The sequence below is a fragment of the Ictalurus furcatus genome, chromosome 4 (genome assembly GCF_023375685.1).
Source record: "Ictalurus furcatus strain D&B chromosome 4, Billie_1.0, whole genome shotgun sequence".
Taxonomy (NCBI): domain Eukaryota; kingdom Metazoa; phylum Chordata; class Actinopteri; order Siluriformes; family Ictaluridae; genus Ictalurus; species Ictalurus furcatus.
Genome location: NC_071258.1, coordinates 8,324,769 through 8,346,829, shown reverse-complemented (window position 1 = coordinate 8,346,829; position 22,061 = coordinate 8,324,769). Strand labels below are relative to the sequence as shown.

General features: G+C 39.7%; 1 protein-coding gene across 1 annotated transcript in view; it reads right to left on the bottom strand.

Annotated features, from left to right (window-relative positions):
- The window catches only part of si:ch211-1e14.1 (UPF0606 protein KIAA1549), a 57,771-nt gene that overhangs the window by 12,496 nt on the left and 23,214 nt on the right, over positions 1-22,061 (bottom strand). Inside the window, exons 3-14 of the mRNA XM_053622800.1 lie at positions 19,300-21,312; positions 19,027-19,115; positions 18,030-18,198; positions 17,720-17,850; positions 15,337-15,526; positions 15,176-15,235; positions 13,279-13,424; positions 10,242-10,419; positions 8,691-8,875; positions 4,896-5,104; positions 2,156-2,290; positions 833-1,049 (exon numbers count right to left, since the gene is read on the bottom strand). Of these exons, the coding sequence (XP_053478775.1) occupies positions 833-1,049; positions 2,156-2,290; positions 4,896-5,104; positions 8,691-8,875; positions 10,242-10,419; positions 13,279-13,424; positions 15,176-15,235; positions 15,337-15,526; positions 17,720-17,850; positions 18,030-18,198; positions 19,027-19,115; positions 19,300-21,312 (3,722 nt within the window). The remainder of the gene's footprint in view (positions 1-832; positions 1,050-2,155; positions 2,291-4,895; positions 5,105-8,690; positions 8,876-10,241; positions 10,420-13,278; positions 13,425-15,175; positions 15,236-15,336; positions 15,527-17,719; positions 17,851-18,029; positions 18,199-19,026; positions 19,116-19,299; positions 21,313-22,061) is intronic.

Genomic DNA, 22,061 nt, shown 5'->3' with positions numbered 1-22,061 from the left:
CGAAGAATTTCCTGTTGTGCAATATCATGAGTTTTACTAGGCAACTAATTTCTACCATACTGAAGAACAATCTAATTTACAAAAGGTTTCCCTCAGCACATAAACATATACTTGCGCCAAATAATTGTTAAGATATATCATTTTGTCTTATTAAAAGTGAAAACTATAATATAATTCACATTTCTGGTACAATTCCAGCTTTAAAATTATGATTCTGATTTATATTTATTTGACTGATTCATGGAAATGTCAGTATTCATAGGGTCTTTCTTAAAACTGATCCAAGATGGCCGACTCCAGAACGTTACAGTGTTCAGCTACACAGTCACGTTCTGCTCGTTTTTCAGATTACAATAAATCATAATGTGTCCTAATCCATAAAGGAAATTCTGTGTGACATTACTTAACCGGATTTGATTTGTATGATGTATTTACAGGAATGTATTTATTAAAAAAACGTTTTGGTAAGACAATTGTTTAGCACGGTCTTTTGCAGTGTTGGTAAATGAGACCTTTTAGCTGTACTCATGCTCGATTACGTGAATCGGAGAGGGCGTTGGCTGAATGTGTGTTGCGATGTCGTCTAATGAAGTGTCTTGGCCCAAATCTGCGGAAAATCTGCGGTAATTTTGAAAAATTGTAATCTCCTCCAAGTATTGTGGAGTTGTATATATAAGGACTGTATAATGGACACTAAACATATCTTGACTGATCGGCTACATTCTGGGTGGAAGATTGCGTAAACTTGATTTTTCGCCCCACGTCTTCCTTTACGAGTGACAGAATAGTTCTGAAATACTCCACAGCTGGGTGATAATTGGTGTTAGTGTACCTCCTTGTTCATCTTGGTGTTGACAGCAGCCTTGGTATCGGTTGCAGGGCAGGGTAAGGGCAGAGCAGGCATGGGCTGCATGGCAATCAGCTGGATCTTGCTGGAGAAGCGCTTGTTGGCGCCATCCGATGAGCGGGACATCCGGTCCACGTGCTCAAAAATGGAGGCTGATGATACCTGCTCATCTGCACCATTCAGTGGAGGAGGACCTACAGAGAGCAAAGCGTCATACTAATAGTGTCATATCTGCAGTGGTAGATAATTAAATAAAGGACGTTTACAATGTGCGCATACTGATTTTCCACTTCATCATTTCAGCCATTCAAAAATACCACTCTGGCACTGAGGAACAGTATAAATGTGACAATATAAAACCATTATGTCATTTTGTCTCTCATCTTTCCAGTCCAGCAGGGGGCGGTGTTTGCTGCAACTTTATGCATACTGACTTTCATTCATAGAAAAACATTTGGTAATCTGGTATATAGGTTGAGGGGATGATTCATAAACATGAATGAGCAGTTATGAGACAGAGAGGTCAGTATGCAGTGTTCATGACCTAAAATTCAACTAAATAAGGAATAAATAAGGTGTCTAGTTCTATAACTACAATTGCATGCCTAAATGAGATTTCAGAGAAGATCCATCTTGTAAAATAACAGAGGATTAATAAAAAGACTACTGAAAGATGAATGAAAAAAAGGAGACGCTCACACAGGTCCACTAGCTCTACATAATAGAACAGAGATGCTCTTACCAATCTTATTTCTCCCTGAGAGCCACAACAAATGAATTTTGTGAAAAGTGAGATACAAAGACAGCATTACGTCGCTTTCACTACATGAGCCATTCCTAATAGAGATTCGGAGGTGAGTAAAAGTGTGAGACAGAGAGAACAGTAAAGAGAACTAAGAGTAACACGTGTTAAGGCTGATTCGGTCAGCTTTCAGGCATTAGGAGAAGCAGGAGAGCTTGATCAGCTCATTCCTCAACATTGAGCCTGGATTAACTAGCACTGGCTGACTGGAAAAGGGGGGAAGGGGGACGTGTGACATGAGATGGTTCGAGCAAGAACTCATGAAAGATTAACATCTTCCTCATTTAAGCATTCTTTAAACAACACAGACCAAGAAAAGGACACAGAAAAAAAGAAAGACCCCCACAATGTCACACCAATCGCATGCCTGACTAAGATTTCTTTGCTCTCATTTCTCTCTTTGTGTCTTCACAAAGAAAATGATATGTCTTCTCATTTTGCCACATATACAGTACATAATCATGACTGTGTTATAGAGCTACACTAGCATGAGAAGTGGAACAGTTTTCTTGCCGTTTAATCCGTTCGGGGCCATCTTACGAGGTTGCTTGGGATCGCTGGACAGTCTCGGGTTTGCCTTCGGAGACTCCCTCTCACTGAATGGCTCGCTTCCCAACGAATCACCATCGGAAGGAGAGATCCTGACAAAACATAACCCACAGCAAGGAATTCATTTAGAGTCAGAGCATGGACAAAGTAACCTTTAACAGAGATTCATAAACGTTTCATAATGTGAACTGAGAATAGTCTTAATGTATATGTTCAAAGATTTAAGTGGTTGCTAGGCCTGTCATGATTACTGAATTCTGGCTGATGTTTAATGGGTAAACATGCAATTGTGATTAACAATTTAATTCAATTTTATGCCAAGTTTATTAAATAAGCATAACAATTCTGAAGTAATACATATGCATACACCTTACGAAGAGCAGCCGTTTACCAACACTGATCATAATAGATAAAATTGTACTTGTACACTGTAAAATGATGATGATGATGATGATGATAATAATACTGATAATACTAATTTTACTGAAATGTCCAAATAGGTTACTGGACAATAAACAGTGTACTATAAAAATAAATAAGGATGATTCTTAAGTCTTACTAAGTAGTGTTAAAACTCCACTAATATTGTTGCGTTTGATCAGAAAACATCTCAGAGCCTTTGAGAATAATGACTAAATATTAATTTAATTGAGAATTAATGTCTACTGACTATACAGTTGCAATCAAAATGATTCAATCCCCATTGCAAATCAGGTTTATTGTCAAAATTGACAAACTTTCAGATGTTTGCAATGAACAAATCAAACAAAAGCAATTGAAATAGTTCAACACAACGAATGCTTCAAGTGGTTTCCCCAAATTCAACTGAAACTGCAACTTATAATGACTTCTCCAGTCTCAAAATTATTCAATGAATAGAATCCCTCACAACAACACAAATATGCAAAACAGGTGTCGTCTCAAGCACACCTGATGCAGCTAATCAAGGGCTTCATAAGTTGTACCAGTAGTGCTTGAGCTGGAACACATGAAACACCTGAACTGGATAGGGGTAGAAAAAGGAATCTATCAATGGCTGCAACCAGATTTCTGAGAAGGCAGGTTATGAAAAACCCTTGAGTGACTGCAAAAGATCTGCAGCAAGACCTGGTGGCAACAGGCACTGAGGTTTCAGTGAGCACAGTAAGGCACGTACTAATTGCAAAAGATTTCCATGCCAGAACTCGAAGACGTACACCACTACTAAAATCCATATAAATGGAACTTTTCTGCACGATGGATCAGCGGCATATCTGGAGAAAGAAGAATGAAGAAAGAACACTCTGTCCACTGTCAAGCATGGTGGTGGCTCGGTGATGCTCTGGAGCTGCTTTGTATCCTCTGGCACTGGAAACCTGCTGTGTGTGGAAGGCAAGATGGATTCATTATAGTATCAGGAAATCCTAGGAGAAAACGTCATGCTGTCTGTGAGGAAGCTGAAGTTTGGGCGTCATTGGACCTTCCAACAGGATAATGATCCCAGTCATACCTCAAATTCCACCAAGGCTTGGTTGCAGAAGTCCTGGAAGATTCTACAGGGCCATCACAGTCAACTGACTTGAACCCCATAGAAAATCTCTGGTTGGATTTGAAGAAGGCGGTTGCAGCACGAAAACCCAAGAATATTACTGAACTGGAAGCTGTTGCTCATGAGGAATGGGCTAAGATTCCTCAGGAACGCTGCCAGAAACTGGTGTCTGGCTATACATCTCGTTTGCAGCAGGTCATAACAGCAAAAGCGTGCTCTAGTAAGTACTAAAGATGCTTGCCATGAAGGGGTTGAATAATTTTGAAACTGGAGAAGTCATTATAAGTTGCATTTTCAGTTGAATTTGGGGAAACCGCTTGAAGCATTCGTTGTGTTGAACTATTTCAATTGCTTTTGTTTCATTTGTTCATTGCAAACATCCGAAAGTCTGTAAATTTTGACAATAAACCTGATTTGCAATGGGGGTTGAATCATTTTGATTGCAACTGGAGCATAATAAAACAGTACTGCATTAATCACTGCTCTGATAAGACAGCTTGCATCTTCATCCTACCACATTTGACACACAGTACTATGTAGACCAAATGTTTTAAAAGGAGATATATGGAGATATTGATGTTTCTAACACAGCTTACGAATGCTACCTTAGTAAAGACATTACTTATAGTGCCTATCAATTAAAAAGGTAATCAATTCCGCTTATTTGGTCAACTCTGAAGCTTAGGATTCATTATTTAATTACAATATAGAAAAATACATCAAATAAAACATAGGGAAATACCAAACTTAGGTATTCATTTGGCCAAATCATCCCAATCTGAGAATTTTGATTTCGTTCTACTTCTATTCCTTCATAATGTACGTTGCGGCACTTGATGAGAATCATGTTTGTCAGTTATCTGTGATTTGCAATGTCAGATGATCTGTGCGGTAAGTGAACAGACCTAGTCCCTTGCCTCATGCCATTACTCTGATGCATGAGCTATTGATCTGTGGGCTAGATACAGTAGAAAACGCTTTTAAAAAGACCTTTATTGATTTACGGAAACTTCATTATCGATGCGAGCTCTTTCTTAAAATTGATGAACATGTGCTATTTTAATATGAGTATCGTCCCTTATGAAGAAGGGAGGTATATGATTGTCCCATAGACCACGCTGTCTAATTACAGCATTCCACTATCAGAGCACTTCAGTGGAGTTGCTTACTGTCCCCTCCTGTGCTGGCTGTTACGGGAGGCCTTAGTGGAGGAGCCTTTGGATTTGGGTGTGGACGCTTCTGTGTTCTCGTTGGCATTCGGCTCTTTAGCTGGCGCTGGGGCTGGTAAAGGTTCTTGGATCACCCTGAGGTCATCCTTACTGTGCTGGCCCAGGTGCAGCTTGGCAAAGTCGAAGCCCTTCACACTGGGAGTCTGCAGCTGGGGAGACAGAGGGAGGGAAAAATTTATGTGCATGGATGGAAATAACAGAGAACTGCAGAGACGTAAAGGTGGAGAGAAAGAGACTATGGGGCCTGAGAGGGCTGGGAAAAACAGAAAAGCAACAAAAACTAGTCAGGCTCTGAAACAAAATCTAGTCAGGCTCTGATCTACGGATTGTTACGAGATGTGTCTGTATGACAAAGAATCCTGATTGCAGAATTACACATTCATAGACTTAAACTATGAATGTTGAATGAGTGGTGCTTGAAAATAGAGCAGAATTGTGGTGTAAGACTGAGTATTGGCTGGAGGCAGAGCAGACAGACAGAATTGAGTGAGTTGGTCTGTCTGCTTGCCTATCTGTGGTTGGATAAAGGACCAGATGAGCACAACAAGCGTGGCTCTTAACAATGTAGCTTAATGTCAATAGCACGCTATCACTAGAGACAGACAGAGAATTGTAAAACCCATCCGTAACAAGTGGGGAAGATTAATGATTACAAAAGAAATTCTTCTGTTTATATACGACATATATATTAGCTAGAATATTAGCTGGTGCTCTTTTCAGACAATGAGAGTCACTGACTAACTAGCTTTATAAAAAATTTGCTAAACCGTAATTCATTTGGAAATGTGTGCAGTTCTCAATTTTGAGTGTAAATACGGCTGTTTATAAATCGGACCAAACCTGAATACAATTTAAAAATGTCTCTTCCCCAATGTGTCGTATCTGAAAACGGGGACTGAATGGAGGACAGTGTTACCACGTAGAACGCTCTAATGAATAGGGATTAACAAAGAAGCATTCATATACATCTGGTGTTCTGAGTCATTTTCCAATTATTGCTTATCAAATTTATTACAAGGAGCTTGCCAGCTACAGGGCACACAGCTAGCACTGACTGCAGCAGCTTAGTGAATTACAGCTCTTGTACCTCTGCTATTTCCACTCCTTCTTTCAACTTTTCCTTGATCGCTTTTTTCGGCTCGTCTTCCTTTACCTCTTCCTCTTCCTCCTCTTTTATACATTCTTGTTTCTTACTGCTTGTGGCAGTAGAGATAGGCTTCTGATTTGCCATTTGGAGGGGGAAACAAAACAAAACATGACACACTGTAGGTTCGGGTATTTTTTTCTAATTCCAATTTTACATGGTGTCCGAGCGGACCACTACAACAGTGAGAACTAGAGACTCAGGATGACTAAAGGGCTCCTACAGGAACACAAAAAAAACACCGTGGGATTAAAATTTCACAAAACTCCTCAGCTACCATCTACCTCCTCCTCCTCCTCCTCTTCTTCCTCCTCCTCCTCTTCTTCCTCCTCTTCCTCTTCTTCTTTCTCCTCTTCCTCCTCTTCTTTCTCCTCTTCCTCTTCTTCTTCCTCCTCCTCCTCCTCGTCACTACTCTCTACTACTAATAGTTTTTTACTCATGACTGGGGTCATTGATCTCTGGAGTGAGGGTATGGATTTCTGTACTGAAGTGGTGGACTGGATGGGGATTGGAAGTGAAAATAAGGTGAGGTCAATGGAGGTCAATGGCAGAGCCATAAGAAGGGTATGAAAATAAAAGTAGTGGCAATGGACGGCGTTAACACCCATATGAACACAAACTGATGTCAACCTTCCAGCATTCAACTGGATACTTTGTAATGAATAAGAGGTGACACAGTTTTTTTTTGACTTGGATTACAACAAGGTCAACAAGAGGTCTATCAGCTGTGTAACAGCTACCTTGCAGACACAATAACTAGCAACAAAGCAATTGCTCATGTTCATGTTCATGTATATGTGAGCATGATTTCAGAGCAGTGGCAAATGACAAGGTGACCGGGCTACAAGAGACATTTGAACTGAGATTTTCTTGATTGGATGCAAATTAGGCATGACACGATAAAGCGACAAATGCAAACCACTGCCTTAAATGTTTACTTGAACCAATCCTAGTTTGCATTTATTGTGTGACACAAAAATAGAAGAAAAAAACGTATGACTATGGTTTCGTCTTATCCTGTCATTACCTCTCATTAAGTGTGTATCGAAACATTATATCTGCGCTGACACATTTGTGAGAAAATCAAGAGGACGCACTTGTGAGAAAATCAAGCGGACGCATTTGTGAGAAAATCTGCACCAACACATTTGTGAGAAAATCGCTTTCTGTTTGTTTGAGAGTCGAGTTTTCCTTTGCGAAGCAGATTGTGTTTGCGAAATGGTATAATTATTTGTTTAGTTTTGGCACAAATTTAACTCCATACTTTAACATCACAGTATTTTAACTCAGATATGACCTCAGAGTCCAGGGAAAAACAGGGATTGGGAATCAATATCACATCAAACTGCATTAGTGGATTGTTCCACCCTTTTGGTATGGCTAGTTTTTTGTTTACAAGCTATAACATACTTTAAGAGATTCAAGAGATTGCTGTTTTATTGTGGATTTTAGGACTTGTCATGCTTAAAAGTGAATCATAAAAGCAGAAGGGGCTGTATCCTGTATCACAACAAGCTCCAGAGCGATACCAAGCAACAGCATATGTATAAAATTTATTTTATTGACAGAGTGGATCCATACAATCTCCAACACAGAGTGGGCTAATGCTTTGACTATGCTTGATCGTTTTACATTTACAGAAACGTTTCAATTCTGGCATTTGTCCTGAGTGCCTATTCTATTGAGCAATTTAAAAATCTACAGGAAGCCATAATGTCATAACGCAGTCGTTTGAACCAATGTATGCAGCTAATGTTACAAGTGGCAGTGTCCTGATTGTTCTCCACAACAATTTTATACATAAGTATATATTTAAATATCAAAAAAGCATATATTGGGGGCGCAGGTGGCTTAGTGGTTAGCACATTTGCCTCGCATCTCCGGGGTTTGAATCCCGCCTCCGCCCTGTGTGTGGAGCTTGACGGGTATTCCGGGTTTCTCCCCTAGTCCAAAGACATGTGTTGTAGGTTGACTGACATTTCCAACTTGTCCATAGTGTGTGAATGTGTGTGAAATTGTGTTTAAGGGTATCCCCTGCCTTGTGCCCTGAGTTCCCTGGGATAGCCTACAGGCTTCCTGCAACACTGTGTAGCATAAGCGGTACGGAAAATGGGTGGATGGATAAGCATATAAGTTTTGTCTCCACACAAGAGATTCTTTTTAAGGCTATACTGCGTGCTGTTGTGGTAGTTTATAATACAACAATATTGGGAAAATCAACGGATATCCAAGCTAGCTATTGGATTAAACGACTGTCTAACTCTGCCAAAATTGTGGACTAACCATAACACACTGCGTCATGACATCACATTCCTTAGTCCTAGACACAAAAATGAACTTAGAGATTGGAGTGGCACTGAGAAGGCCAAATCAGTCCCACTGATATGAGATAAGCAGCAAGCTCACAGAGCAGAGACACTCAGGAGCCCACTAGCTGATTAATCGCTATCTGTTTTTTTCAGCAACACAACTGGGCAGATGCGACAGACAACAATGCTAACAATGCAACGAATGCTTTTCCGTCTGTGAGATTTTTCTGTTGCTCCAAACAACATGAGTGAACATTATTAGAGTGGACTTTTCTCTCTTACCTTCTGCCTCTGTTGGACAGTGCTCATGGTGTCTGGCTGAAACTCCAGCTTGTCCGTGCGGCAGAGTTTCCAGTACAGTATGCTTATGATGATCATCACCACCAGTACTGGCACCACCACTCCTACTATAATCCATGTGTTGGTATTCTCTGTCTCAGACGGCAATGATGCCTGCTTCTCCACAGCTGAACACACAACACACAAAAGTGCAAGTATGATTACATTCCTATAAATACAGGCGTCTGCCAAATACCATGAATATATTACTACTTATGGTACATACTATATGCACCTCCCAGTATCTTGGTCACTTGAGATAAAGCCAAAGACAACACTGCACTGAGCCATGCATTCAGAGATGAACCACATGTATACATGCAAAAATCCCAAACAAACAAAAGATACAAAGAAAAAAACAACAGTGCATGCACGCAGTGATTAAGGGGCCAAGCACTTTCTGGCCCCACCCCTTAGTGACAGCCTAAATGAAATGAAATTAAGCCTATTTAATTTAAAGGTAAAACATCAAGCCGTTAATTAAATATTGGCTCACTTCCTGTTTTTAGCAGCCCTTCCAAGCTGCCAATGAACTCGAAGCTTGTTTGTTAACATCAGGTCATGGTAAACATATGTGCCAAGCTTGTTGTAAATATGTTGTTGAGAAGTGGCCTCACTTCCTGTATGACAACTTCTCTATTAAGTCGTTTTCGCGTTGTGGACGAACCATTATAATGAACCGTTATGTACGAACCATCACGCATATCAAGAATCTGAGAAGCATCTATATTTGGGTTGCTCTTCTGCGATCCAAATTTTGTGGTGATTGGACGAAATATGTAGGAGGAGATAAAAAGAATCATGATTTGATGTTTAGCAGTTCTAAAGTTATGTGCAGTTTTACTAATATGTGAATGATAGCAAAAATTCTGGGAGTCCCTTAGGCACTGGTCCTTTGCTTATGTATGAAGTTTGGTCTGAACATGTCACACTGTCGCCTCTGGCTTGCTCATTAGGAATCGAAAGATAAATCTACATCTGGATTTCTGTAGGGCTGCTTTGTGATAATGGCCACTGTTAGAAGCGCTACACAAATAAAATTGAATTTTCTTGTTAAAGTTTGTGAACTAGACCTTTAGCAGCATGGTGTGTTAGATGATGCTGATAGACAGAGGGGACAGCATCAGGCCTCCTGATACTCTACGGTTACACAACAGGAATTGCTTTATTAAGTCTAATTATGGTAGATTTTTGCTCTGTAGGTCAAACAGATATAAATCCGCCAGCACAAACGCTGCCAGGTAAAGAGGCCAAGATCTGAGTAGGAGATGTTTATTAAACCCTTCTCTTTGATGTTTACGGTGTGGAAAATGTAATTATTTGCTTTGCAGATGCCACAGCCAACTGGCAATGAGTAAAACAGGGTCAGTAAACTATACAGTTATCATCATTTCATTAAAAACAACATCAAAAAAGGCTCCATAAAAGACTGCCTGCAGGGAACACAGAGCATAGCAAAGTAGTGTGTGGTGTTGTTTTGAGGATGATACTTACGCTGTGCCAGAATTCCCTGGATGCGGTATCCCAGCAAGATGGCCGCATGCTGCACATCCAGCCTGTTCAGCAGGTCTGCGGTGGTGACAGCAGGCAGCCTTTCACCGTTAGCACCTTCCACAAAGTAGATCATCTCCAGAGGGTCATCCGGTTCTGGTAGACGAGTGATCTGCACAATCTGAGTCACAGATATATTCATATTAGAGATGCACCGATATGAAATTTCTCAACCGATATCGATAACCGAATATTCAGAATGATATCGGCCGATACAGATACCCGATATCCGTGGTTCTGCCTTTTATGCCTTCCTTTAAATTAATACTAATTAATTCCACAATTCTGAAAGAAATGCAAATTAAAAACTTTATTCTCTCCATTTCAACAAGTTGTTTCACAGTAACTGGTCTCATGAACAGAAAACACATTACTCAAATTAACATGAACACATGAACTAAATTCTGATGATTAAAGTAAGATTTCTGATCTTATTGAATGTTATTAATTCATATTAACATTGACTGAATTCTAAAAATCGTAGTGATAGTCTCACATTCACTCACCACAAACAAAATAATTTCTACTTCATCATTGAACATCAAACTGGTAATATACATCATAAACTTTTTGATATATTAACATTAAATGGATATGAAATGCACTACTCTACAAATATATTTTTCTGTGTAATATATAGCTTTTTTGTCAACTCATCTTCATTTAAATCTTTCATCATTGTACTGGCCCATTAATTCAGCTCAAGCAGCACAGCAAAAAAAATAAAAATAAATAAAAATTAAAAAAGGAAAAGAAATCAAAGCCGAAACTCTTGCTTCACTGATGAAGTACGCTCATTCGTTAAAATGCACGCCCAAAAAAATATATGCACTGCTTTTGCTCTGCTGCAGCATGCGGTGTAAAGTTTTAGCAGTACAGAACTTACAGAGTTTACAAACTACAGTTTTGTCATCATTCCACACAAGAGACATCTTTACACACAGCACGAAATCGCTGTGTTTTCCCGCCCTCTTTTGATTGACAGGATATAATCGGCCCTGATCATCGGATGTTTTTAAACTATCGGCCGATAGCGTGAAAAATTGCCTTTATACATCGGTGCATCTTTAATTTATAAATAAATTAAGATTTAAATCTCTCTGCACACACATTATTTATTCAAAAGTAGTACACACTAACTCTTATATAAATGATAGCAGACGTGTGAATAACATAAATATAAAGCTAAATGTATAATACACATTGTATAACGTATAAATACATGTAAATTGTATAATATAAAGTGCAGGCCTCCTACATATTTATAGGATTTACAGAATTTCAAAATTCTATATTTCTTCCTGACATTTCTCTGGATTCATCAGTCCATGTTGTAATGACCTAATTCCTAAACTGTGACATTACGTAGTGTTGCCTCACCTGTGTTTAGTTTGTCAGTTCTTTCTTTTTCCAAAATGCTTTTCTTCCACTATCCTAATATTTTTGCATTTGGGCGTTAGTTAGCAAGTCCTCTAAGAATGTACAAAGTCTAAAGTTTAAGATTAATCTTAGTTTTAAGATTAAAAGATAAGCACATATGAGACTGGTTGGAACACACTTTGAAACACACTTTGAAACAAGGCAGCATTTAGGTGTAGCTTCCATCCATCCATTTTTTCTACTGGTTATCCTACATGGGGGAGCCTGGAGCCTATCCCAGGGAACTCGGGGAACAGGGCGGGCAACACACTGGTCGGGGCGCCAACTCATCGCAGCGCACAATCGCACACCTGCTCGCACACTATGGGCAAATTAAAAACACCAAATACCAGTCTATAACATTTGCAAACTCCACACACAAAGGTTGGAGGCGGGATACGGACCCCGAACCCCGGAGGTGCGAGGCAAATGTGCTACACCACTGAGTAATGATTAAAAAATAAAAATAATAAGCTCCCATGTTTTTATTTTTAATTTGAAATGATAATATTATATTCCATATCCCATAATATTCCATACCTACATAAGAATGGAAAAAGGCATGTCAGGTCAATGCGCTGAAGAGAAAAATCTGGGTTGAACACTAATTTGGGTTATCGGAGTGGAAAAGAACCGCACAAAGCCTCATCTGGTCTCAACCGTCACTAAGTTTGGGTCTACTTGCCATTTATTTCACCTGGCAACTCCACAACTACATGAACGGTCATTTCTAAGCAACACAAATTGCATGAAACACCTTCCAATTTGTGGTATTGTGTATTTTCATGCCCACAAAAATTTGAGATGTTTCATTTGTACAGTACATCTGTGTCTTATTCACATTTCGCTGATTAGTAACTTAAAGAAAATGTTAACAGGCCTGCAGTATGGATCATCAATATCAACAGCGAGGATGTCTGAGGGTGCAGTGGGGGTTGCTGTGAAACCAGGCCAGTCTTTAATCATGCTGCCAGCTCCGTGCTGTGAAAGCGGACTGCCCCGCTCTTTATGTGTCCCATGAAACAGGAAAAATCTCTCAGCAGAACAGACGTGTGATTCTAGAGTGACTCTGTCTGTGAAGTGTCTTCAATAATTGATCTGCTATCAGCTAACCATCCTCTGAGCGGAGAAAAGGCCCAGTGAGTGGCTCCTCAGTTTAGGGATGAATAGAAGCTGTTGCTATGGATACTGCTTGGCTAAAAAAAAAAAAAAAATGGTGATGAGCCGAGGAGCGCAGGTGGTGACGGGAGACATAGAGAGTGATCCATTAAGAAGCCAGAAAGGCTCAGGACGTCCATGCAGGAAGAATATAATAATGACGGCACCCATTCCAGCCGACACACATGCAGTGTGTGTGTACATATGCATATGTACACACACACACACACAGAGCCCAAAACCTGGATACCACAGATTTCAATATATTGAATATTTGAATGAATTGAATATTTTTTAAAGAACTGAATCTTCTTCTGTTCTAGTCTTTTCTATAAAAAAGACAGTATTTATGGACAATACGGCGAGGACTCAAGTGGTACTTGGGGGATTTATGATCTGTTACCTGTACGCTGTTGTTGCCCAAACTGGTGGCTCTTTTAAGGCGTCGGCCTGCAGAAAGCCCCTCTCCAAGCAGCAGAGCTAGTCTCCTCTCCATCTTTGCCTGGAAAATTCTACCACTCACATCATTCTCCATCACGCCCAGCAACACTACACAACAACAAACACAAATACATAAAGAATGACATGGAAATATTTATGGGTCATATTCAGATGTCAGACGGAGCCACAGACTAAAGTGCTATTCCAAGAATAACACAAACAGCGTGGAGGTTGCTTAAGACCGAGACACACATAACTCTGACCTTGGACTTAAAGGGATAGTTCACCCAAAAATGAAAATTCTGTCATCAGTTACTCACCCTCGTGTCGTTCCAAACTAATAAGACTTTCGATCCTTCTTCGGAGCACGAATGAAGCCATTTTAATGAAATTTCGGTCGCTCCATTTACAGTCCATGTAACCAAAACTTTCAAACTCAAAGCATTGCAAAAGTAATCCATGTGACTCCAGCGGTTTAATTCCAATTTTATGAAGCGATACAAATGCTTTGTTTGTGCAAAAAAACTAAAATCAAGTCTGTATACACAAAATATCCTCACTTCCGCATAGATCTCCGACACGCTTTAATGAGAGAACCACGACGCATGCGTGCTGTGTTGATGCGAGAGCGGACAAAAAACATGCAAGTCCTCCTCTATGTAGGGACAGAAATCTCACGGGTTTCATTAAAAATATCTTCATTTATGTTCCAGAGATGAACGAAAGTCTTATGAGTTTGGAATGACGTGAGGGTGAGTAATTGGTGGCAGAATTGTCATTTTTGGGTGAACTATCCCTTTAAGTCCCATGAAGTCGATTTGTCCTTGCGCGATATCGGCTCGAGTGAGTAGCGGTATTTAAAGTTCAAAGCTGTACCAACACCCAAGCATGGAATGCAGTTTGAGGGCATTTTTTTAAGGATAAACTTGTGAGTTAACTTAAATTGAGCTGTAAGCATAGCAGATGAGTACTTAGTCAGCTTATTCTTCAAACCATGGGCACAATTACTTAAACTAGTGTGTATCCTGCACATACTTCATTTCATGACCTTGATTTTGTATCTCATGGCTTCACGTTTGTGCCTGACATAAAAAAAAACAAACAAACAACAGATTGCAAAATAATAAAATGTGCTGGATCAAGTGCTATTTTATAAGGGTGGATGACATATTGTTAAATTAAAACAAATGAGCAGTGATTAATGTGTTAATTATGATTAGGACTATTCACACAGCAATATATTGGCTACTCAGAGTAAATGAGTAGTATTAATACACTAACTCTATTAGACTCCTATTAGTTGTGTATTTCAATACACAATATATATCATATATATATTGTGTATATTATAATATTAGTCTTTTTCATTTTCTACTTTTTCTACTAAACTGCTTCTTGCTTTTATGTTACATCATATTACATTTTGCATCAAAGGAAAAAAACACGATTTCCTTCTTCAGTCTAAATTTTCTATCCGTGACTTTTTCGGGCTTAAACGGCTCAAAGTGCTTGTCTTTAAAGGCTTAGGCGGTGGTTTAAGACGCTATTGGAAAAACCCGTCTCGGATGCTTTTACTTAAGAACAGTCTGCCAACCATGAAAGCGTAATGGTAACTACATGCAGATAATTTGCGTCATCTGAATGCCGCACCCAGAAAATTGACTTAAGAAGGTGTGTAACCTACTCAGAGTCTGAGTACACATGAGAACTTTCCCTGGGTTAAAATGATCATAATTTTCGGACTTAAGTCACCAACTCTGAATATAGCACTTTCTGAGTAGCAATCAGTGTGCTCAAATCTGACCAAGCCTCATGACTGGAGCCAAATAAGGTGAGACAAGCTTATTAGCATACATTACCTGTCTTCACCCATGAAGAGCGTAGCAACTGTGTGGTGTTCAGTTCAGGGTAGTGAAATGCTGTTGACAAAAGAAATCATCACCGTCATTCTCATACAGTAATCGATACATTAAATGACTGCAGTTATTGTTAATGTATGATGCTTGCAAATCTGACTCACGTTCTGCAATCTGCTGAACAGGGTATCCCAGGTAGTAGCTAAACTCCACCATACTGAGATGTCTCAAGTGACTGCTGACCTCTGACCCTAGTATGTACCCTTGAGCATCACGTACCACAAAGGTGATGTCCACTGGCCCACGAAGCTGCCTCCGTGTTGGTGCCACAGAGCTCATGGTGATGTTCAATATCTGAAATAGTTAAAATCATGTGAGTCCACTACGTATGGAAATAAGAGCACATCTGTAATGTTAATGTCAAGCAAAACCTGACAAACATGAATATAATAACTGAATGTGACTCAGACAGAAAGTTTGTCTCAGTGTATGTATAATCATGATTATTCTACATTTGAATTAAAATGGGGATGAGGTATGTACGAGAACATCAGTCAAAGCTCAACTGCATTCATATGTCAAAACTGAGCGCGGTGTAACAGTCCCAGTCCTCTACGCAGCAAATTTCACTCATTCATTTAGTTGCCTTGACAACTGTGGGGTTGAATAGTGCATGCTCTTCTCCCTAAATCCAATCAAAGTAGCTGGCTGAGAGTGATGTCATTTCAGTGTACGGGAAGCAGAAATTGCTTCCAATCAGCAAGCACAGCAGCAATCAGTGAAAGAAAAACAGCATGTCTGGTGCACTGCTGCTACATGTCAAAACAGCTCCACGATAAAAACCCTACCATAGCTCTGAGATGGATTTAATCATACATCTTGAACTCAAAGCACCAGTGGTCCATTTTCTAAAGAGTATAAAAGTATGGCGAGCAAATCAAGAGGACTGGAGCCGAGTTACTGGTGTGAAGACACTCAATAGCTTGTAGAAAACCGTTCTAAACAGCTTGCATTGCAGTCTCTAACAGTTATATATCTGTATGACTGTCTTGTCACACCACATACGGTCGTGTGAATAAATAAGTACACCCCATGGAAATTGTTGGCTTTTTTGACAAGCAAACATTTGATGATCTTTGAAACAGTGCCTATTAATAAAGTTGACATACTTGAACAAACCCACAAGGAAAATTAGATTTTTCAATCATTTATTCAACAGAAATATCAATAAATGTGATATTCTTCTGTGGAAAAAGGAAGTACACGCTTGGCATCGGAAGCTAGTATTGCCCCCTTTAGCAGAAATAACTTTTTGTAGATGTTTTGCATAATTGTCCACCAGACTTGCTGGAATGTTTGACCGCTCTTCCATGTAATATTCTTTCAGTTGCGAGATGCTTGAGGGATTTCTTGCATGCAAAAATCCGGGCTTTGACTAGGCTATTCCATAACCCTCCATTTCTTCTTTCTGAGCCATTCCTTGGTGGATTTGTTAGTGTGCTTAGGATTATTATCCTGTTGAAATGACCGCTTTCAGTTCAACTTCAACTTTTGGACAGATGACCTCACATTATCTTCAAGCACTCTTTGATATGATGCAGAATTCATAGTTGAATCAATGAATGCAAGCTGTCCAGTCCCTGAGGCAGTGAAGCAACCCCAAACCATAACATTTCCACCACCGTGTTTCACAGTTGGTATGAGGTGCTTCTCCTAAAAAGCTGACTCTGGTTTGTGCAAACATGTCTGCTGTTACTGTGGCCAAACAACTCTATCTTTGACTAGTCTGTCCAGAGAACATTATTCCAAAAGGCCTGGTCTTTGCATATTTGCTCACTGGCAAACTATATTCGTGTTCTAACGTTCTTTTTATATAGCAAATGTTTTTTCCTGGCATGCCTCCCATGCACGTCAAATTTGTGCCATCTCTTTTTGATTGTAGAAGCATGCACTTTGACACCAACAGTTGCAAGACTTACTAGCAGATGCTGTGATGAAATTTGGGGGTTCCTGGAGACTTCTATTTCCATCAGACAGTCTGCTCTTGGGCTGAATTTGCTGGGACGGTCAATCCTGGACTAATTGGCAGTCGTTTGAAATCTGCACCATTTGTAGATGATTTTCATTACAGTGGAATGATGAGATCTTTTTAAATCCCTTGCCAGACTCACAGGCATCCACACCCTATTTCCCCCCGAAGGCCTTATAGAACTCTTTAGATCTTTTCATAATGACACCACACACCTCAAAGGGAACACCAGACACTAGATATGAGGGGTTTAAATAAGACAAGCTCCACCTGCACTCCCTAAGCAGGTTTGAATCACTAATCAAATGTCAATTTTATGTGTGATTTGTGTATCAACGTTATTATCAGGCACTGTTTCAAAGAGGATCAAATTTTTGCTTGTCCAAATATGTTTTAAAAAATTCCATATTTATTTATTTATTTATTTTACACAAATTAGCTTAGTTACACAAAAACAGCTACAAATGTACATGTCAAATCAGATTAATGAGAATCCCAAACATGGAAGTGATTCTTACGTGCACGGTAAAGTCAGTAGACTCCTTTAAGCGACGGCGCACCTCGGCGAAAGCGTAAATCAGGCCTCTTTCAATGTGCTCGATGAATGTGCACACATGCATGTCTATGCCAATAGGCACAAACTGAAGCACTACAGAGAAAAGGTACACGATAAGACATCACATAATAACCTAGTGTATTTTCAGATTTCACATCACTCTACCTCTACCTAATACAGACTTTAGTTATTACTGCAATATAGATATAAACACTTGCATCGAAATGGAACAGTTAAATTGATGTGAATGGGTGATGTGTATATGTCTCTACCAGAGTGGATGTGGTACTGTTGGCCTGGTACAGGACTGATAGGGGAAACACTAAGAATGGTGTCAGACGTGTATGTAAACCGTCTCAGAGCGTTCATAACTGATATGGCTGTGTAGACAACAGGACCAGACACAGCCCGAAACACAAAGTCTGGAGGGGATTTCACCACCTACACACACACACACACACACACACACACAAACCAAATAAAACAATATTCAAATTTAAAGCGAATCCAACATTAACACACACACACATATCATCATTTCACCAAACAACTTCCCCATGAGAGATTACTATGAGTGGAAATACAAACATGAACATGTAAGTTGAGCTGTTTTTTTTGTTTGTTTGTTTTTTAAAAGAACTGCAAGGAAATGAGTATCTGAAGCTCTCTAATCTACAGTATGTGTTTATATTTGGAGAAGGATTTCACTCTATGAAGCCAATCTCTGCATTGTTTGACTATATGATATGAACAGATAGTGAGACAGGAAGAGCTGTGTATTTCCGGATTGACTTCTGAAAGCCAACATGAAGCTTGAGGGCAGTCATTATGCAACAGTTTGCCAGCTTTTATCATAAAGTACTTATAAATGGTACACACCGATTAGACTCAATAACAGATTATTGTATTATTATTGTTGTAAAACAAATAGATAATACATCAAAAACTTAGTCTAAGTCATTTGGAAATATATTCTATGTCTTAATAATAATAATAATAATTCCACACAGAGATGCTAACAATGATAACAAGAAAATCCTAGCAAGGAGAGACAACCACCCTCCCCCCTCCCAAAAAAACAACCACAACCAAAAAACAGAGTTACCACAAAAACTTTAGCGAAATCAGCACAAAGCATAAGTAACCACTATCATGACAGCTAATACGGCGCTGTTCTAAATAGCAAGAGAAAATGTTAAAACTACTGGACTGTGCTACAGACTAAAGAAAAAAAAAGACTCAGACATGTTCAAGAATATTAAAGTTCACCTGCAGTTCAACCGATCGATTGAATTCCGCTTTGAGGATCTCTCCGACTTTTGTTTTGGCGTAACCAGCGGTGGAGCCAAGTGGAAAACCTGCGGGAGATGGGTAAGACATCATTCCAGGACTCTCTTTTCTTCTATGTTCAAACAAGTACGAGTACTACCTTAGCCTCTAATCAAACATTTTATCATTTGTTCAAACTGCAATTACATATAGTAATTGAAAAATTAACCCTGTAAAAAATAAAGCCGAAATAAAAGAAAAAAACTGACTTACCGACTCGCACTAAGTAGGTATCAGGTTTGGTATTGTTGCAGAGGTACTCTCGGACAGTGGTAGTCTGAAGAGTAGAAGTCTGGGTTGTCATTGAAGGGGTTGTAGGCATTGTAAGAGTTGTAGTATTAAACACTTCAGTTGTTGGGCCCGGGGTAGTCACAGTTGTTTCATTATATAATACTGAAGTGGTGGAGGCTGCTGGCTTGCTGGTTGTTGTCATTACATCATCTGTAACTTCAGTGAAAGAACTCTCTACTCCTGTGAAACCTTGGTCAGCCATCTCAGTCACAGAAATGGCAGAAGTGCTATTGAGGGTCGACTCAGTAGGCACCTCAGAGGCATTATGTGTCTGGGTGAACACATTACTGATGACTGAAGAAGTAGGGAGTGAGGTCTCTGGCAATGTAGAGTAGACGTTTGTGGACGTCGGAAACATGACATCGGATTCCTCTGAATCAGGGGGTGGAAAAAACAGTGACAGGGAGGTGCTGACAGATTCTGTGTTAATCCAGTCAGCAGTCGTGGCCAGATCCCACAGGGAAGTTGAAAAGTCCATGGAAGGAGTTAACACTGATGAGTACAAAAACGGAAATGTACCATTCATTAGACTAGGTCTTATGTCTGACAAATCCAAGACAGTAGTGTTGGACAAATCAAATCCTGAGATGTCTGTAGAAGATTCTTCAGGCCAGGAGTTGTTGCCCATAGGCTGCAGGTCCTCTCCATACATTACTGTTAACATGTGACTGGGAGGAACAGTGTAGGTGCTGGTAGTGCTTACTGACAGGGAGAGGGAGAAATGTTTGGAAGTGGTCTGGTTGCCCTGTTGTTCTGTCAAGCTGTCATTACTCTTTGTCAGTTGAATGTTGTAGTACTCCAGACTATTCATGTCAGGCAGAAGAACATCACTGGGTTCAATGGTAACATCAGGCCAGTTAGAATATGACTCTGAAGTGTCACTGACTATGGTGCTCTGATGTAAGGAGGCACTAGAATGCACTGCTGTAGGATGGATATCTTGGACACCCAAGTAAACAGTGCTGGAAAATGACATATGGGTCGGACTGTTGGGAATACTGGTTAAGGTAGGGGTTCTGGAGGTCATTACACTTTGAGAAACTGTCATTTTGCTATTGGTTACTTGGAGAGTACTGGTTGAATTTTGGGTAATACTGAAGGCCATGTTAGGATTCATGGTAAGATGTCTATCAGGGACATTTGTGGAGGTACTGGGAGAGAGGTACCTTGTGGACAAAGGAATCATTACCCTAGTAGGGAAAGATGTATCGTAGGATTCTGAGTTTGAGTCCTCAAAGTCATACATGTCGGAGGGAAAATTGGTGACCAACGAATAGTCATCTCCCTCAGTTCCCATGTAAGACATTGTTTCCAAGTAATCACCAGAACCAGAACCATAGTCCACATCCATAGTGTTGGCTGGGAAGAAGACCTCTGGTGGACCCATAGTTGGTTCTGTGAAAGATGATGTCAAATGATATTTTCCAAAAACGGCATGACTTGGATATAACTGATGACCATCTAGGGTACCATCATTTTGGATATTTAAGTCATGACTAGGGACTAAATGATTTGAAAGTTCTTCTTGGTTTGCAGATGTAGTGTCACTATTGCTAATTCTTTCTGCTTGTAATTCAGGGGGTGGAAATGGTGGTTCTGCAAAAGAATCCAGCCCAGTTGAAGGCAAATTTGGTGACGTCTGTGAGAGCTGGATGCCTGAATGTACTGCAGGGCCAGAGAGAGGCTCTGGATTACCGATATAGCTTGGAGGTGGCATGGATGCTGAGCCATATACAGTGCCGATGGTGTGACTGTAGTAATTCTCTGAGGCTTTGGGTGATTCAGTGTTAGGCAAGATGGGGAATGTCCTATGGATGTCACTGGACTGTCCCCAGGCTTCGAAGGAAGTATACAGTAAGGTGATGGGTGAAGCTGTTTGATGTGGCACTTCCATCAGAGATTGCTTTGTTGTGTTGGAATCCAACAAAGACCAGTCTAAAGAAGACAAAATATAAATAGAAAAGTTATATTAGTGCTTAACAATAACACTAATAAAACATACAACTCCAATTCCAAAAAAGTTGGGACGCTGTGTAAAATGTAAATAAAAACAGAATACAGTGGTTTGCAAATCTCATAAATCCATATGTTATTCACAATAGAATATAGAAAACATCAAATGTTTAAACTGAGGAAATGTACCATTTTAAGAAAGAAATAAGGTCAATTTGATGGCTGCAGCACGTCTCAAAAAAGTTGGGATGGGGCAAAAAAAAAAAGGCTGGAAAAATAACTGTTACTAAAAGAAACTGCTGGAGGAACATTTTGCAACTAATTAGGTTAACGCAACAGGTCAGTAACATGATTGGGTATAAAAAGAGTATCTTAGAGAGGCAGAGTCTTTCAGAAGCAAAGATGGGATGGAATCTGGATAGAAGCATGTTGCTCTAAAACCTATATATATCTTTCAGCATTGATGGTGCCTTTCCAACTTTTTTGGAATTGGGGTTGTACACTGGCACAATATTAACTAAACCTAAACCCAAGCAATTTGGTCAATCTGACTTCAGAATTGCCCTTTCTTGGTTTTCACCCCTCAAAGATGATCTACTAGTCAGATGTTTTATTTTGAGACAAAACCAGTTTTGGATTAACATTCTAAATAAGTTCTATAAAATGTGACATCAACAAAAAGCAAAGTATGATTTAACTCATAATATCTACTTGTGGAATAATAATGGTGA